This window comes from Danio aesculapii, chromosome 3 (assembly GCF_903798145.1).
Source record: "Danio aesculapii chromosome 3, fDanAes4.1, whole genome shotgun sequence".
NCBI classification, from domain to species: Eukaryota; Metazoa; Chordata; class Actinopteri; order Cypriniformes; family Danionidae; genus Danio; species Danio aesculapii.
The window spans coordinates 7324399-7343875 of NC_079437.1; the positions used below are offsets into that span (position 1 = coordinate 7324399).

The 19477-nt window shown below is 41.3% G+C and overlaps 1 protein-coding gene across 1 annotated transcript in view; it reads left to right on the plus strand.

Annotated features, from left to right (window-relative positions):
• Nucleotides 1-11837, plus strand: part of micall1b.2 (MICAL like 1b, duplicate 2) — a 32536-nt gene extending 20699 nt beyond the window's left edge. The window contains exons 10-15 of the mRNA XM_056448972.1: nt 480-606; nt 4817-4895; nt 5172-5245; nt 9298-9412; nt 9491-9537; nt 9624-11837. Of these exons, the coding sequence (XP_056304947.1) occupies nt 480-606; nt 4817-4895; nt 5172-5245; nt 9298-9412; nt 9491-9537; nt 9624-9724 (543 nt within the window). The 3' untranslated portion in view covers nt 9725-11837. The remainder of the gene's footprint in view (nt 1-479; nt 607-4816; nt 4896-5171; nt 5246-9297; nt 9413-9490; nt 9538-9623) is intronic.
• The last annotated feature ends 7640 nt before the right edge of the window (nt 11838-19477 follow it).

Below are 19477 nucleotides of genomic sequence, written 5' to 3' on the forward strand. Positions count from 1 at the left end.
GCTGCTCAATCTGACCAAAGCCCACCAATCACCAACAACACATCTCAATAAAACCGTTAGCGAAAGCTTTATTTATGAACTCTCTTCACCAATAATGGTGTATATTGAATTATTTTACTGTTGTGTTGCTGTTGTGCTTTGCTACTCTTACTGTTATGAAATGCTATGCTGCACAAAAGTGTATATACTATAATATATTGCTCATAGTTTATTATTATTTATACATTATACATTATTTATACATTATTTATAGTACTAAAACTTTTTTTACGGGGCAGGTAAAATATTTTTCCTTGTCCCAGCCCAGCCATTAGAAAAGCTCATCAGCGTTAAGCTGTGTATAATCTCATTCATAATGCTCTTAAAATGACTTATTTTGACTTAAAGAAACCTGTAAAAACCCTGCATTAGGATCTAATGTGTGTGTGTGTGTGTGCGTGTGTGTGTGCGTGCGCATGTGTGTGTGTGTGTGTGTGAAGATTAATTTAGACACCCGTGTATCAGAGCAGCAGGTGTGTGTGGAGCAGCAGAAGCTGGAGGAGCGTCTGCAGGATCTGGAGAGGAGAGGAGTTCAGCTGGAGAGAGACATGAGGACACGCTCAGACCGTAAATATCAGGCACACACACACACACACACACACACACTCACCTAAGCAATAACCACAGTACCAGCTACTCTAGAAAAACACCTGAAGCTTAACAAATACACTAAGGAAGAAGTGTCCAAACTCTGTCCTGGAGGGCCGGTTTCCTTCAGAGTTCAGCTCCAACCCCAGCTAGACACACCTGAACCAGCTAATCAAGCTCTTACTAGTGTACTAGAAGCATCCAGGCAGGTGTGTCGAAGCTAGTTGGAGGTAAAGTCCTCAGGGCTCAATCACGCAGCTCTTCTTTGTGTCTAAAAGTGAGACTCACAGCTCTGAGGAATGCTTTTGACAATGTTTGGGTCAAATAAAACAGTCGTCATACTAACTGGATACTGTAAACTGAAGCTTACAATGCAGCTCTTGCCCCGCTTCAGGGATTTAAGAAGTCTTCAAACCTGACATGATGTTTTAAAAATGTGAACGGCTGCAGAAGATGCAAACATAACAGCCACACATGTCCTCAAGTGTGTGTGAATATAGAAAACAATGTAAGAGCAGTGCATATGAATGGAGAAACAGGTTCTGTGTGAATGGCGCCAAAGGCTAACAAGCAAACGAACAGATAAACACACAATAACAGAACTGCACCTAAACCTCAACACACACGCTAATGCTAACACACTTAGACAAACACACAATAACAGAACTCCACCTCATCCTCAACACACACGCTAATGCTAACACATCAACTGACAAACATACAATTACAGCTACTCCACCTTAACCGTAACACTACTGTTAACAAACACACTAACTACAGCAAAGATGCTAACGCTAACAAACACATTAACAGACAAATGCTCAATAGCAACTACTCTGAAGGAGCTTCTGAACCTCAACAAAGCAATATTAGTGAATAAAAGTATGTGAAGTTTAGAAATGTGATTTATTCATGGGCTGCTGAAGTTCTTGATTCTGATTGGCTGGAAGTTTTGCTATAAAATCGTCAGTTCCAGTCAGTAATGATCACAGATCCTCATAAATGCGCCACACTCAAACATTAGCAGTAACCAGCGCATGATCTTAACTAGTTTGATCACCAGCCACTGTGGCTAGTAGATTGCCAGCGTTACTAGCCTCTCGCCATGTTCACTAGCCACACTTTTGTTGTTGGAAAAATCTTTTATATGCATAAATTTGGCTTTGGCATTGTGTGTACGTCCACACGCCTCGTTCATTGCACTTTGTGTGTGTTGTGACCTTGAACAATGATCATGAGCAAGTGTGTTGTGGTTTCATAGTGTCGCACTGCAGTTTGTTTTATTTCACATCCCTGTTTGGGCTCAACACTTATATAAATAATTAATTATTTCCTTGACACAAATTTTAAAGAATTTTAAATGTAAAAACAGGCTAAATATGCATCTGCATCTAAAACCATACACAGTAATCTGTCCAGGCTGAAGGTCCCAGATCTTCAGGTAAATACACAGAAATGGGCAGTTAATCTCCTATTAAAGCAAAGTTATTGTAAAGGATGATGAGTAAACCACATTAACAAACTGTAAGCAAAAGCAGGTGGGAAACATACCCTGTTTGATACTGAAATAATGATCACGTGCACGCTTTTAACATTAAGCTCATTAATAATCTGGGTCACACTTTATTTTGATGGTCTGTTTGTTGAATTTAAGTTACATTGCATCTACATGCCAACTAGATCTCATTAGATTATAAGTAGACTGTTGGGGTTAGGGTTAGTGTAAGTTGACATGTACCTGCAAAGCTTCTTATAGTCAGTTAAAGCAGCAGTATCAGCAGATATTAAGCAGACAGTCTACTAATACTCAAATGGACCATCAAAATAAAGTGGTACCATAATCTGTTTAAATAATGGTTAAAGTGAAAGCGGCAAACGCTGCTGCTTACAAAAACTCTGGAGCTCTTATAAGTAGCAGGACTGTGAGTGCATGAGCACCGCTTTTGTCCAGTCTGTTTCAAAGAGAAGCAATAGACTGATATCACACGGCCGCCATTTCAAAAGTGAAATCAAGGCTGCGGTGGGAAGAAACCCGGAAGTATCGCTTGGAGTCACACAGAAACGGTGTCCATGATGGCGTATTGTTGTGTACCTGGCTGTATATCTCATCAGGGAAGAGAAAGTGACACACATTTATAATTTCACCACCCTCCGAGTGACCTGAAGGTCCGTTATGAATGAATGGTGAAAATTGGTGATGGTGAAATGAAGCTTTCTGAACCAGTGAAGCGCTCGACTCAATTGTATTGGAAAAAGGTTCGTTACTCGAAGCTTTCTAAATCAGAGCTCGATGAGGACCCCTGCTGGTTAAAGTGTGGGAAAGCACTGTGCTGTGATGTCAAATGTTGACAACTGACCAACTCATTCATGTAGTAATACAACAAATTACTCAATTACTGTAGTTTATTACACGTGAAGTATGTTACATTACACAACTGATGACTAGTGAAATCCAAGATATTCTAAAGTCTATACAATTATCGTATTCCTACTGGTATTTCACCCACCGCCTCGTTCCAAGCGGGGATCGAACCAGAGATTCCTGCATGTGAGGCGAATGCTCTAAGGAGGAGGCTATGGGAGTGTGGCTTTCAGGGCTGCACGCGCCAGCTGTCCTCCATTACACACTATACTACAATATGCAGTGGCCTTCGTTAAAAATAGTTATAAATAATGCGCTAATACACTTGTGTATGGTTCAAAACCTTTTTACTATAAATTACTATTGTATTTTAGTTGAATTACTGGTGTGTGGGACCGGTGCAGTGCTCTGAAACAGTAGAAATGTGTGTAATCGGCGCTAAATCTCTCGCTATAAACTTTACTAATCCGCGAGGGTGTTTAAACCTTTAAATCAAGATGTGAAGCCGTCCCGTGGGTATAGGCGAAAGTGAAGCTTCGGACGTCACTGATCATGTGATGATGGCAAAACGACTCAAGCTCCGCTTCACTGCGAGATGTATCGTTTTTCTTTCCTCTGTGCACAACGTCACATCACTAGTGAAAATATAAAGGGATATCAGAGCTCATTTTCAGCTAAGTTAAGGGAAATGGCACTGTTTTCTTTCCTAAACACACAATTTAGATGCCATTTATCAAACTCAAGTTAATGAACTGATTCTTCACTATATTAGACCCATCACCATATTAAATTTCAGTATTGAAACTTTAAAAAGCGTCTATTTCCCGCTAACATTTAAGCGCTGTTGAGTGCGTTTTTAAACACCGCTGATTTGCCATAGTGTTCAACAGTGCTCAACAGAAATGACTGTGATTGGCCGTGAAGGTCATCATTTCACCCACCGCACTTCAAGATGTTGACCAAGTGTAAATATAGATGTTGACGAGCGATCCGCTAATGAATCGACTGATCTTCACGGCTTTAAAATGCTTCAGTGTATCTGTGTTTGCACTCAATGAAGAGTGGTGAACTGATGAGCTTCACAGCCAATCACAGTCATTTCTGTTGAGCACTGATGAATCCAATAGCAAATCAGAGGTGTTTGTGAACGCGCTCAGCGGCGCTTCAATATTAGCAGGAAATGGACAGTTTTAAAACTCCAGTAGCGGGACAACACTATTACAGACAACACGAGGGTGTGCTACAGAGGACTGCAGTGTTTTATCTCTCACCGGGTTACATAGGCTGAAGCAGAGAAGCGTCCCCATGGTGTTTACATGCTGCCATGAGCTGAGGACTAGGAGGACACTGAAGCGTATTACTCTGAAAGAGATTGTGATGTTGTTTGATGCCTAATTTGCTGTTAATATTTTAAATTAAACTGAACTGAATGATATTAAAGTGATGTTTACACCATATCTGCACTTTGATATCGCAGCAACAGCTGTGGGTTTGTAGTTCACAGCATGTCATTGCAATGTTTACAGTGCTGGTCCTATACTTCCGGGTTTCACTGCAGCCTCGCTTTGGTTCTTTAAAATGGCGCCCATGTGAAATAAGTGTATGGGGGATCAACCTACTTGCAAATACACTCAGAAATAGATGAGACGAGGTAGCTATGCATTACTATGAGCTATTATATCACACACACACACGACCCAGTCATTACTGATGGACATTCAGTCTTAATAGTGTGCTGCAAAGAGTGTGTGTGTGTGTGTGTGCGTGTGTGTGTATGTGTGTGTGTGTGTGTGTGTGTGTGTGTGTGTGTGTGTGTGTGTGTTTCAGAGAGTCTTCTAGTGGACTGGTTCTTTCTGGTTCATCAGAAGAGCATGTTGGTGCGCAGAGACGCTGAGCTGATGTACATGTGAGTAACACACACTGATCAATACCTTTATACTTTATTTTTGTACATTTACAGGCATGAAAGCACCAAAAAGTTCATGGTGTTTGTGCGCGTTCATTCACATTTAGTCTTTAGCTTATGCTTTTCCCCCCAAAGCAACTAACAAACGAAGAGCGTCACACAGAACAATGGATCGCAAGATTCAGAACTTGTATATTGTTTATATTGATTGATTGTGCGTGCGTCTGTGTGTGTGTACTGGGAGTAATATGTCTATTTGTGTGTGTGTTTGTTGAGGTTGAAGCAGCAGCGTCTGGAGGATGATCAGGCTGATGTGGAGCTGGAGATCAGACGCCTCTTCAACAAACCAGGTGTGTATTCTGTGTGTGTGTTTCAGTAATCTCGTATAATTACAGGGGATGCAATGTTACCCATATAGAAATGCTCCTTACAGTTTGACATTCTCAAATGATGAAATGTTTCTGCGTCCAAGTCTGCATCTGTCCAACTTAATATCACAATGCAGACATTTTAAAGAAATAAAAACACAATTCTAATCAAATCAAATCACTTGTATTGTCATATCAGCAGCAGCACGTGTGCTATGATGAGTGAAAGGCTTATAAACAATAAATACAGTCAGAATTCTGACATTAAAAGTTGTAACTACTAGTGAAAAGTTAGACTTCTGACATAAAATGCAATAATTAATGTTTTATTCAGTGGTGTAAATACAGTTTCATATCTGTGACCTGATGAAAACTGAAGTAACGCTACATTCTGTGAACACCTAATCAAGAGCGTCCTCTACTGGACACACATGTGCACAACAATCCAATACCTCCAGTCTCACTTCAGTCTGATCTGTTCCTCATTTAATTAGACTTGTTTAATGATGCCATTCTGGTTTCTGAGTAAACACATCTTATTATATGAATGATTCTGTATTTATATTAGGAAACAAACAATTTCCCTATAGCCACATCTTTTCACACTGTAAATAAAGGCTTAATTAGATTTTTTTTGTCTTGTTTGTAGTCCAAATATCTAAAAACTCTTACATCAAGAAGCATTTTCTAGACACGCAAAACATATTGTCTTTATTTATTCATTTTCCATTGGATAGTCCGTTATTAATCTGGGATCGCCACAGCGGAATGAACCGACAACTATCCCAACATATGTTTTTTGCAGCGGATGCCCTTCCAGCTGCAACCCAGTACCGGAAAACACCCATACACAGCCATTCTCACACTCTCATACACTACGGACAATTTAGCTTATTCAATTCCTCTATAGCGCATGTGTTTGGACTGTGGGGGAGACCGGAGCACACCAACACGGGGAGAACATGCAAACTCCCCACAGAAACGCCAGCTGACCCAGCCGGGACTCGAACAAGCGACCTTCTTGCTGTGAGACTACAGTGCATTGTTAATATTAATAATCTAAATGACCTTCTGGTCTTGTTTTTATCTGCTGATTGAATGATTAATACTACTGTTGATTCTCTTGCTTCTCCTGTTAAACCTTAATATGATGAATAAATAAGGCAAGAATCCAAACAAACAGTTAATAAACGCATCAGTCCACCTTTACAGTGACTTTAATAGTGTACAGTCACAAATCTCTGTACTTTACATCTCTGAATCCTGAGTTTATATCGCAATGCTGACTTTTTAAAGAGCCCCTATTTTGCATTAAACGGTCATATTTTGGTTTTAAGGGTCTCCAACAACTGACTGATATTTGTGCATGGTCAAAACACACTATCATTGTCTTATAATATGCATTTATTTTTATTTAATTAACCCAGCTACTCGCATATGAATCGTTCAGCGCTTCATTTGTTCCCAAACCCCTCCTTCATATCTGTAACCTGAGGAAAGCTCAAGTAACCTTGTATTCTGTGAATATTTAACCAAGAGCGTCCTCTACTGGACACACATGTGCACAACAATCCAATATACAGGCCAAAATCAGGCCTTTATTTTGAAGTTTACCTCCAGTCTCACTTCAGTCTGATCTGTTCCTCATTCATCAAGACTTGTTTAATGATGTCACTCTGGTTTCTGAGTAAACACATCTTGTTATATGAATGATTCTGTATTTATATTAGGAGACAAAATAATCCTCTATAGCTTTACTTGCTTAGATTCTTTTTGTTTTGTTTCTAAATATCTAAAGAGTCTTGAATATATTGTCTTGTTTTCAGAAATGAGTCAAAATGAAGTATTTCCTCAAAACCGGAAGTGAAATAATCACAAGATTATTATTCTGACCCCATTGTCAGATTATTCTGCTTGTTTTATTATTATTTTTGTTATTATTATTTTATTATTATTATTATTATTATTATTAATATTGTTGTTGTTGTTATTGTTATTATCTTTATTTAGCCAGGAGATCACATATAGACAGTACCGTCTCTTCTTCCACTGAGTCCTGGTCAAGATGGCAGGCAGCACATAAAGTTTCACTTTAAAGTTATTTATATCAAATGTTAGCAAATTAGAAAGATAATTAATGAAAAACTCACTTCATTTGGACTCATTTCTGAAAACAAGACGGTATTTTTGCTTGTCTAGAATTTTCTTTTTAGTATTTAGACTGAAAACAAGACAAAAGCTCTCAGTGTTTATTTCCTGTTGTATGATATACTGCGATTAATGATATTATTGTGATTATAAGGCATTTTTATCATCACAATGCAAGTGCACAAACACATTGAGTTCTTCAGAATATTAGATTGAATTAGTCATTTGAACAGTTTAATAATCAGGCATTAGAGTCAGAATGTGAAGACACAGATCCTAAATAAATAATACACTGAAAAACTGTTGCAAACTATTTATTTGTGTTGAATTTAAACAAACAAATTAAACTTAATAATGTTCAACTTAATTTGTTTGTTTAAATTAAGCCCAAATCAATTGTTTACAACCACTTAACATAAAAAAATTGAGTAAATCCAAGGAATCATCTTTGAGTATTTTTTTTCAGTGTAATACATGTTCACGCAAAAGTGCAAGGTATAACGTAACAGAGGCTGTGGTATCTGCTACCAGATCTATTTCAGCTGTCAGACACACACATGAGAATATACTATAGTCAATTATAGTAAATCAGCCATATCACCCTGCAGCTCAAGACTGGTTACTCACTGAAGCCAACCAGGGCTGAGCCTGGTCAGTACATGGATGGGAGACCACATGGGAAAGCTAGGTTGCTGTTGGAAGTGGTGTTAGTGAGGCCAGCAAGGGGGGCTCAACCTGTGATCTACGTGAGTCCTAATGCCCCAGTATAGTGAAGGGATAACTACGCTGTCAGTGGGCGCCGTCTTTCAAATAAGACGTTAAACTGAGGTCCTGAATCTCTGTGCTCATTAATAATCCCATGGTATTTTTAGTGAAGATCAGGGGTGTAACCCTGGTGTCCTGGCCAAATTCCCTCCATCATCCCCATCCACTGAATTGACTCTATCACCGTCTCTCCCCTCCCACAATAGCTGGTGTGTGGTGAAGCACTGGTGCCGTTGACCTGTGGCTAGCATTGCATCATCCAAGTGGAGCTGCACACTGATGGTGGTGGACCACCCCCCCCCCCCTTAAGTGCTTTTTGTGTACGATAATCACACCACCCTCAACCCAATAGTGAAAGGGGATGGATGGCTGGGCTGTAGAGTTGCCAGATTGGGCGGTTTTGGATTTGTGCGGGTTAAAAAAAATGACGATGCGCCCCCAAGACCCAGATTTATCCACCCCAACCCACACTTACCTGGTTATGATCACCTCTACACAACCAAATTAACCCCCCTCACATCCCCCCTCCCCCCCCTGGCCGGTTGTTTGTGCATTTCTGCGGGTTTTGGATAGTTTTTGGGCTGGAATCAGTCAGCTCTCAGGCTACACTGATGGGCTGGGGGACGTCGCGGATGAAAGTAAAGACTTAATGTAAAGCTCTGATGACCATACACGATAAATGCGCTATATAAATATACATTACATAAATACTATAGTATTTTTGTTTATATATTATATTATTTTTAACCATACTGACACTGACAGCTCTAATAGAGATCGAGATGTTGCACAATCAGCTCAAATGCTGCTAGAGTAATTGTTTATATATGGCTGATATATACTGCATCACCACAAATGATTGAGCTCATGTCCATGTGTTGTGTGATCAGTCCAGATACTGAATATTGGGACCGGCCTGAATGTGATGGGATGCAGTAATGTTGGTTTCCAGCTCTCCATTGTGTCAGATGTGAAATGTTGTTGTGCTGATTGTAAAAGGCCTCAGCGCTCTGTCAGTCCGTCATCACAGTGCTTCAGTAGTATTATTCCTCTAGTGTTATTCCCTCCAGAACTGTCTTGAGCCTCTGTCCATTGTGTTCATAGCGTTCTTATGTGTGCAGAGCTAGAGTGGAGTGAAGAGGACAGAGGTCAGGAGCAGCAGCTGATGTCACGCCTGCTGTCAATCATCCAGCAGAGGAGTGACATCATCAGCAGCCTGGAGCTGGACAGGCAGAGGTCAGAGGTCACTGGAGGGAGGTCACATGATGGTGTGATGTGATTCTGACTGGTGTGTGTGTGTGTTTTCTTCATCAGGGAGCAGGAGGAGGACGAGATGCTGAGTTCTGTCATCCAGAGGAGCGGTGAGAAACACACACACACAGATCCTCACTGTTCCCAGATCATTCCCTATAATACTGTCTGTCTGTCTGCATGTGTATCTATCTAGAGCTGCTGATAGACACACACAGACAACTGCATAAGAGCAGGCGGAGGTTTAAACAGCTGCAGATCTTCCAGACGTCCAGCAGAAAGAAGAGCAGCAGATGATGAAGGACAGACACAGATGAAGGACAGCAGCAGAGGAAACGGTGGTTCACATGAGGCTCAAAATATCACTGACATCTCACTGTTATTATCTGTGGATGAAGATTAAAGCAGAGACACAACACGTCTTCATTGCTGGGCTTTCTCATTCTACTAATCAGCTCCATCACTGTTTATAAATGTGTGTAGAACTTCTGCACTGTGATGATCACACTAGACACGCTTGTCCTCCCTCCTCCATCCTCTCCAGCCTGCACTCACACTGTATTTCTCCAGAGCTGGAGCACTCTTCCGTCATCAATGATGCTCTGTTCAGTTTAACAGTAGAGAAGCGCTCTCGCTCAGCACAGTGTACCTCGCTTTACTATTGTTGTTTTGGATTATTTTAGTAATTTGGGATGCAGTGACACACAGTCAGATCTTCTGCCGAGCAGATCAGCAACTTTTGACGCTCATAAACAATCATAAAGTCCTGGTGCTGCAGGAATTGGCAGGTTTGCTGTGGTGCAGTGAGGGGTTTGCGTCTTTATATGACAGTTTGAGTTCATTGAACAGTAAGAATGATGAATAAATCCATATCAAACAGTCCCTTAAAGGTAACGTCTGGTCTTTAGTTTCAGGCTCTGCGCTCACGCTGCATGCGTACCGCACTAAAGCCTAAGTGAACCGCTCTCTGGCACACCTCTTCCAACCCAACACAATCTCACGGCAATTCGGAACTTTTTCATTTAGTGGCTGATTCGTATGAATTCGTACGATTTAGTACGATTTGCTCATCCCCCAATGACGGTTGGGTTTAGGGGTGGGGTTAGGTGCCACGCCTCCTTTTTAAAATCGTACAATTTCGTACGACTGAACTCGAATTAGCCACTAAACTGACAAAACGTAAAATACTTATGTTTTCTCGTGAGATCAGGCTGTCCAACCAGGCCAGGGCCGGCCAACTGAACCACGCCTGAGCCCAATTCAGATCACTCACTCCTGTCAAAGCCAGTGGGAAATGCGCCCAGGCATGGTTCAGATAGCCTAGTGTGAGTGCACCCTTAGTTCACCTAAAACTGAAAACTCTGTCATCATTTACTCTTCCTTTACTGTTTGTTGTGCTTCACTAACCTGTTAGAGTTTCTTTTTTATGTTGAATACAAGAGAAGATACTTTGAGAAATGCTGGATACCTGTAACCATTAACTCCTATAGCATGTGTTTTTCCTACTCTAGAAGTCAAACTGATTTCCAGCTTTCTTCAAATTATCTTCTTTTGTGATCAACAGAAGGTTTGAAACACTGAATACATGTTCATGTTGGTGTGAACTGTGCCTTTAATGCGAATGTTTCCATCTCTATGCAGACCAATCCCTCTCTCAGGTTCAGTCCTGTTCTACACTGTATAGAAATACTATCTCTTTAGTTTAATATTAGTGGTTATCCCTATGAACTCCTTAACTTTGCCTCCTTTGGTGTTTGATGATCACTTGAGGCTGATGATAGCTTAATGTACATGTAACCCCGCCAGTCCTACGCCACCCAACCCGCTCCGAGCTAAGATCGAACCGGCGACCTTCCGCATGGGAGTCGGTTGCTCTACCAAGGAGGCTAAAGACCATGGCCTCTAGCATCTGTCACTAGAGCACCTTTAGACATCAGAGGAGTGAGGTTTACCTGCACAGCACTTACTAGCTGGCCTCACACACATCATGATTGGAGTATGCTGTTGTGTTTTGCAGTGTGTGGAGCAGCACCTGAGCTTTTCACTCATCACAGTTCACATGCTGCTGCTGCTGCTGATGTGACAATAAAAGGGATTTGATTTGATTTTGCCAAGTACGATGTGATCCTGGATTAACATCTGTGTTGGTCCTGCACGTCATTTTTGTTGGAAAATGTAATCCATACCTATTCCCTACCTTTAAACACAACCAGAACTGTAAACTATTCCCAATCAGAGGAGAATAATCGCTGGATAACAATCAAAGGAGTGCATATACCTAACCGTAAGCCTAAACTTCACATAAATGGTAAATGTATCCCTTAATTCTGACTGGCTGATTGGAATGTTGTTCCAGGATCAACATAGATGTTCTTCCAGGAACATTCAATTCAATTCACCTTTATTTGTATAGCGCTTATACAATGTAGATTGTGTCAAAGCAGCTTCACATAGAATATTATAGTAAATTGGAACAGTGTCAGTTCAGTTTTCAGAGTTGAAGTTCAGTTGAGCTCAGTTCAGTGTGGTTTAATAATCACTACTGAGAGTCCAAACACTGAAGAGCAAATCCAACGATGCGCAGCTCTACAGATCCTGAACCATGCAAGCCAGTGGCGACAGCGGAGAGGGAAAAAAAACTTCACTAAAGGTGGAAGTGAAGAAAAAAAACCTTGAGAGAAACCAGGCTCAGTTGGGCACGACCATTTTAAATTCTCCGCTGGCCAAACGTCTTGTGCAGAGCTGCAGTCTCAGTGGCGGAGGCTGGAAGCTGGCCTCAGCGAAGACTCGTCTGTCTCTGGAGCGTCATAGGAAACAGTCTCATGTTCTCCACTCTTCCATGACCATCGCAGTAGTTGTTCAGGATTCGGCCAGGTCCAGGATATAAAAAACCTTGGGATCATCTCGTCGTTGGTCTTGGATCGAATCCGTGACTCTGCATAGTCTGAGAGCCTCGGGAAGAGTATCCCCAGGTGGAAATGGAGATTAAAGAGAATAATTAGCGTAGCTGCTGTTCATAGTGTATATAAACAAGATGTATAACCTGTGTGGAAGCCCCCTAAGTTGTGCACTAAGTGTATGCTTTACTGAACAGATAGGTCTTTAATCTAGTTTTGAATTGGGAGAGTGTGTCTGAGCCTCGGACGTTATCAGGAAGGCTATTCCAGAGTTTAGGAGCTATAAATGAGAAGGCTCGACCTCCTTTACTTGACTTTGCTATTCTAGGTACTACCAGAAGCCCTGAGTTTTGAGATCTTAAAGAGCGAGTTGGATTGTAGATGGTCGTGCCCAACTGAGCCTGGTTTCTCTCAAGGTTTTTTTTCTTCACTTCCGCCATTAGTGAAGTTTTTTTTCCCTCTCCACTGTCACCTCTAGCTTGCATGGTTCAGGATCTGTAGAGCTGCGCATCGTTGGATTTGCTCTTCAGTATTTGGACTCTCAGTAGTGATTATTAAACCACACTGATCTGAGCTAAACTGAACTGAACTTAAACACTACAAACTGAACTACACTGTTCCTATTTACTGTGACCTTTTATGTGAAGCTGCTTTGACACAATCTACATTGTATAAGTGCTATACAAATAAAGGTGAATTGAATTGAATTGAATTGAATTTAAGCAACAATTCATGCTGTATATGCAAGCTGTTGGCCTGGATAGTGAATTGGATTCACAGAAAATTGCATTGCTCCTAAAAGTAGCTTGTCCTCAAACAATTGAAGTATACAATACCTTCACATATGTGAATGTTGCGGATCAAGCAAAATATGATGAGGTAATAAGGAAATTTGATGAGCACTGCTCACTGAAGAAAAATAAAACATATAAGAGGCATGTGTTTCGCTCACGCACTCAATCACAGGGGGAACGTTTTGACTCCCATTTGACTGATTTGAAATTAACTGCAGAACTTTGACTGAATCAATGATCAGGGACCAAATTGTGTTTGAAATCTTTGATAAGAAAGTGAGAGAAAGGCTGCTCAGAGAAACGGAGCTAACACTGGATGGAGCTGTCAATGTTTGCCTTGCTAGCAAACTTGCTGAGCTACATCCAATGCTTTTTAATGCACTCACCTAACCCTACCCGTCACAGTGACGTCACTCGCTCCATTGAGTGCATTGTGTTTGACATTGCATCGCTGAGTGATGCAATCTCAGCTTCCATCATAACGGCTGCATCCAGATACTATTGAACAGTCCAGCACCTCATGGAAAGGGAAGTGCTGAAAGTGAAAGTGCTGGGCCACAAAAGTGTTCTGTATCTGGTCCACAAATTTCATTCATCTTACATACAGACCTGTGGATGATTACGTTTCACAATAAACAAAACTAAAATACTAAAGTATGGGAGAAAGTTAAATGTTAGTAGTTACTTTTATATGCAGATGGTAGAAAACACAAGAAAATTCATGCAACAATATTTGATCTATTTATTAAAACTGTAGAATGTAGACAACATGATAAAGGTCATATAAAACCATTCACAACAGCATCAGACTGATGAAGCTTGAGCTGGGCAGACGTTTATATCAGGAGCACATTTGTAATCTATTAGTATCTAGATAAACTAAGAAAGAAAAGTTTGAAAACAAGTTTGAAAATGGCCCCTATTTAACACCCTTTTCAAGATTTAAGATCAGTCTTTTATTTCTCCAGAATGTGTCTGTGACGTTTCAGATTATTTATTGATTATTTATTATACCAAACTGAATCTGGGATATTTGAGCTGTTAGGACATTGTAGATGTTTTTGTTGCCTGTGCCTTTAATGCAAATAAGCTGATCTCTCCGCCCACCATTCCCACGTGCCTGTCAGAGCCATAAGGATCTCTATGATGGATGTAGCCTTCATCAAGAGCATGACACATACACACACACTAGGAAGCATTTGACTAAACACATGACAGAATTGACCAATAGGAACATGACACACAAACACTAGGGATCACATGGCAGGAAAACAGAACAAAATAAAGTACAGAACAAGAAACACCTTACACTCATGTAGATAAACAGTACAGTGACAGACAAGACGCCTCGGCCGATGGCGTTCCTCAAAGTCACACTCTCGTCAGTCTTGATTATTAAACAGAGGTAATTGACTAATACTTTAGATGGCCGCTCCTATGCTTGCTCATTCTAAAGTATTTTGATTAGTCCTCGTTAGATGGCGAGACAGAAGATTGGTTAGATAAACAGGAGCTAGATTATTTAAAGCTTTGTAGGTAAGAAGCAATATTTTAAATTCAATTGAATTGAATTGAATTTATGCTAAGCTAAACGTGCTCCATCCAGACCTGGGGCCTCATGTATCTACTCATTAACATAGCCATTAGGAAAACATCTTAATCAGTTGAGTAAGCAAGTCCAAATGCTCTGCTTGAGCTGTGAGGCATTTGAATATAACACCATCTTTTTTCTGTGTGACTGCCAATCTTCACCTGAACAAACTAAAGTTTGTTTAGTTCAATTAATTCTGTCAAGCTACGCTAGAAGTGACCCCGCCAGAATAAAAATTGTTTGAATGGACTCAAAAATGGTGCAAGTCAACTGTATAGAAGACTTGCAAAAATTAGCTTATTTTCAAAATTAAATAAATAAATAAAAAATAAAAAGTGGAGTGTTGTAAGAAAAAATAAAAACAAAGCCCAGTTAAACAAGATCTGAAATCTGAGAGACAACAGTGAGAAACGCTCTCAGAAACCACTGAGATGAATAACAAATTAACAATAGAATAAACAATAATAAACAACAGAATAAACTTGCACAATATGATGATGCATTTATTTTAATCTGATTACTCAAAAAAAAAGAAAATGCATAAAATTTTTATTTGAGTTAAAATGCCATTATTATAATACAGAGAAGTTAGAAGTTCAGTGAGAAAAATACATTTTTACATTTTTAAATGTAAACATTAGGCAGACTTACAAATGAAAAAGCACTTCAAATCACCAGACAGCAGTGATATATAAATACCCTAAAGTTAGTTTTGTTGTAGAGGGGGTTGGGGGGGGGGGGTTGAATACACAAATATATTTATATATATACACATAGTGGAACGAGTGCGTCTTCTACAGGTGGTTTGTCAAGCCCACTGAGTGATTATAAGAAAGTGTCTGGTGCATGTGGAGAGCAAAAGATCAGATATATTAGGACATAAAATAGTTAAGTTAAATTTGTCATTAGTGTTATATATATTTACAGGGTTTGGACAATGAAACTGTAACACTGGCCAATTTAGTGTTGGAGGTTTCATGGCTAAATATGGGCAGCCTGGTGGCCACTCTTCATTGATCTTCATTCCAGCAGTAAGAGCAGAGTGTGAAGGTTTCATTAGCAGAGTAACAGCACAGTTTTGCTTAAAATATTGCAATGCACACAACATTGTGTCATATGTTGAAAAGAGGATAAGTTGTTGGAGATTGTCTCGCTGGTACATCTGTGACCAAGACAAATAGTTTTTGTGATTATCAAGAGCTGCGGTATCAAAAGTAATGTCAGCAAACCACCAAGAAGCTGAACAACATCTAACAAGAGGAACTGAGCAAGAGGAAGCTGCCTGAAAGGGATGTCCGGTGCTAACCCAGATTGATCCAAAAAACAAAACCACAGCTGCCCAACTCACTGCAGAATTAAATGTGCAGCTCAACTCTCCTGTTTCCACCAAAACTGTTCATCTGGAGCTCCACAGGGTCAATGTATATGGCCGGCTGCTATAGCCAAACGTTTGCCCACTAGTGCCAATGCTAAATGTTGATTTCAATGGTGCCAGCAAAAAAAATCTTGTGCTGAGGACAATGTGAATCATGTATTGTTCTCTGATGAGCTGCATGGCAGTCCCTATGCCCAATGCTGGTGCTAGATCGCCTGCACAGTCACCAGATCTAAATATAATTGAGACCTTTTTTCCTCTAGCAGTATCACATTGTGATCTGGCCACTATTCTGCTAGAGGAATAGCTCAGAATCCCTCTGGCCACTGTGCAGGACTTGTATCTGTCATTCCCAAGATAAATTGATGGTGTGTTAGCCGCAAAAAGAGGACCATACTAATGAAATATATATATATAGTGCATCCAGAAAGTATTCATAGCGCTTCAACGCTTTACTTTATACACATTTGTTTGTTACAGGCTTATTCCAAAATGGATTAAATTGATTTATTTCCTCAACATTCTCCACACAATCCCCCATAATGACAATGTGAAAAAAAGAGTTTTTGAAATTGTAGCAAATTTATTACAAATAAAAAAGCTGTAAAATCAGATCTACATCCGTATTTTTAATTGAGCTCAGGTATGTTCTGTTTCCACTGATCATTCTTGAGATGTTTCAGCAGCTTCACTGGAGTTCACCTGTGGTCAATTCAGCTGATTGGACATGATCTGAAAAGGCATACACCTGTCTATAGAAGGTCCCAGGTTTGACAATGCATGTCAAAGCACAAACCAAGCACGAGGACAAAGGAATTGTCTGTAGACCTCCGAGACAGGATTGTCTGGAGGCACAGGGCTGGGGAAGGTTACAGATAGATTTCTGCTGCTCAGAAAGCTCCAATGAGCACGGTGGCCTCCATCATCTGTAAGTGGAAGATGTTTGGAACCACCAGGACTTTTCCTAGAGCTGGCCGGCCATCTAAGCTGAGTGATCGGGGGAGAAGGGCCTTAGTCAGGGAGGTGATCAATAACCCGATGGTCACTCTGTCTGAGCTCCAGCGGTCTTCTGTGGAGAGAGGAGAACTTTACAGAAGGACAACCATCTGTGCAGCAATCCACCAATCAGGCCTGTATGGTAGAGTGGCCAGACGGAAGACACTCCCCACCTGGAGTTTGCCAAAAGGCATCTGAAGGACTCTCAGACCATCAGAAACTCTCTGCTCTGATGAGACTCAAACTGAACTCTTTGGAGTGAACGCCAGGCGTTACGTTTGGAGAAAACCAGGCAGCGCTCATCCCCAGGCTAAGATGGCGCCAATGACGATGGCCGCCTCCGTGTCGTACTCTGCAGTAGTGTTTGTGTTTATGTTAGTTTGTCCTGTCTTGAGTCACATTCCTACAATTAGTTTCACCAGAGACGAATTGTTGGACATTCGGGCACATACACCACCAAATATTTTTCCATACTTGGATTTATCTGATGTTGGACATTGTAGTCGGAGGAGCCGCGGTGCTACTCAAACGCTTTCAAGCGCGCAGACGAGGAAAGCGTGCAGGCGCGCTGGTGAAACTCAGACAGCGCGGATTTCGGACCGCGTTGCCTAGCATCCATCTAGCAAATCTCCGCTCTCTACCCAACAAAATAGACGAACTCATTCTGCTCTCTCAGACAAACAGGGATTTTCTGCATTCAGCTGCTCTGTGTTTCACGGAAACCTGGCTGAACGACACCATACCGGACAACGCGCTTCACCTACCGGGCTATCAGCTGTTCAGAGCGGATCGCGATGAAGAATCAACGCGGAAATCACGCGGTGGCGGGACGTGCTTTTACATCAATGAAAGGTGGTGTACAGATGTAACAGTTTTGAAGAAGATGTGCTGTCCAGATCTCGAAGCACTGTTTATTAACTGTAAGCCTTTTTACTCCCCGCGCGAGTTCTGCTCGTTTATCCTCGTCAGTGTTTACATTCCTCCGCTCGCGCACGCGAGTCTGGCGATACAGAAACTAGCTGATCAGATCACGGTGTTAGAGCAACTACACCCGGACTCTGTTTTAATCATTCTCGGGGATTTTAACAAAGCAAAACTGTCCCGTGAACTGCCAAAATATAGACAGCATGTTACATGTCCCACAAGAGACAGAAATATACTGGATCACTGTTATACTACAATAAAGGATGCATACCGCTCCGTCCAACGAGCAGCTTTGGGACACTCTGACCATTGTTTGATTCATCTCATTCCAACCTACAGGCAGAAACTGAAAACAGCCAAACCTGTATTAAGATCTGTGAAAAGATGGACTAACGAAACAGAGCGGGATCTACAAGCCTGTTTCCACCTCACTGACTGGACTGTTTTTGAAGCTGCTGCAAACGATCTGGATGAGCTCACAGAGACTGTAACATCTTATATCAGTTTCTGTGAAGACGTGTGCATTCCTACCAGGACTCAACTCACATACAACAATGACAAACCATGGTTCCCTGTAAAACTCAGACAGCTACGCCAGGCCAAGGAGGTTGCTTACAGGAATGGGGATAGGGCCTTGTATAAGCAGGCCAAATACACACTGGAAAAGGAGATCAGAGTGGCAAAAAGGAACTATTCTGAGAAACTAAGGAGTCAGTTCTCCTCCAGCGACTCAGCATCTGTGTGGAAAAGTCTGAAAAACATCACAAACTACAAGACACCATCCCCCAGCACTGTAGACAATGAACGACTTGCAAACGACCTGAATGAGTTTTACTGCCGGTTTGAGAAAACCCCCCACACCCACTCTAAACTGCTCTTCACGCCACCATTAACACCTCCACCACCCCCCGCCTCCCTCATACCTGCCCTACAGTTTAACGAAGACGAGGTGTGCCAGGTCTTCCGGAAACAGAAGAGGAAAAAAGCACCAGGCCCAGATTTTATAACACCAGCCTGTTTAAAGTCCTGTGCTGACCAACTGGCCCCCATCTTCACCCTGATCTTCAACAGATCACTGGAGCTGTGTGAAGTGCCCTCCTGCCTCAAACGATAAAGCAATAAAGCTTTTTCTGATTCTGATTCTGAATATCATCTCTACAGTGAAGCATTGTGGTGGCAGCATCATGCTGTGGGGATGTTTTTCAGCAGCAGGAACTTGAAGACTAGTCAAGATAGAGGGACGCAGCAATGTACAGAGACATCCTGAATGAAAACCTGCTTCAGAGTGCTCATGACCTCAGACTGGGGCGACGGTTCATCTTCCAGCAGGACAATGACCCGCACACCCCCAAAATATCAATGGAGTGGCTTCAACAACTCGATGAATGTCTTTGAGTGACCCAGCCAAAGCCCAGATCTAAATCCTATTGAACATCTCTGGGTAGATCTGAAAATGGCTGTACACCGCCGCTT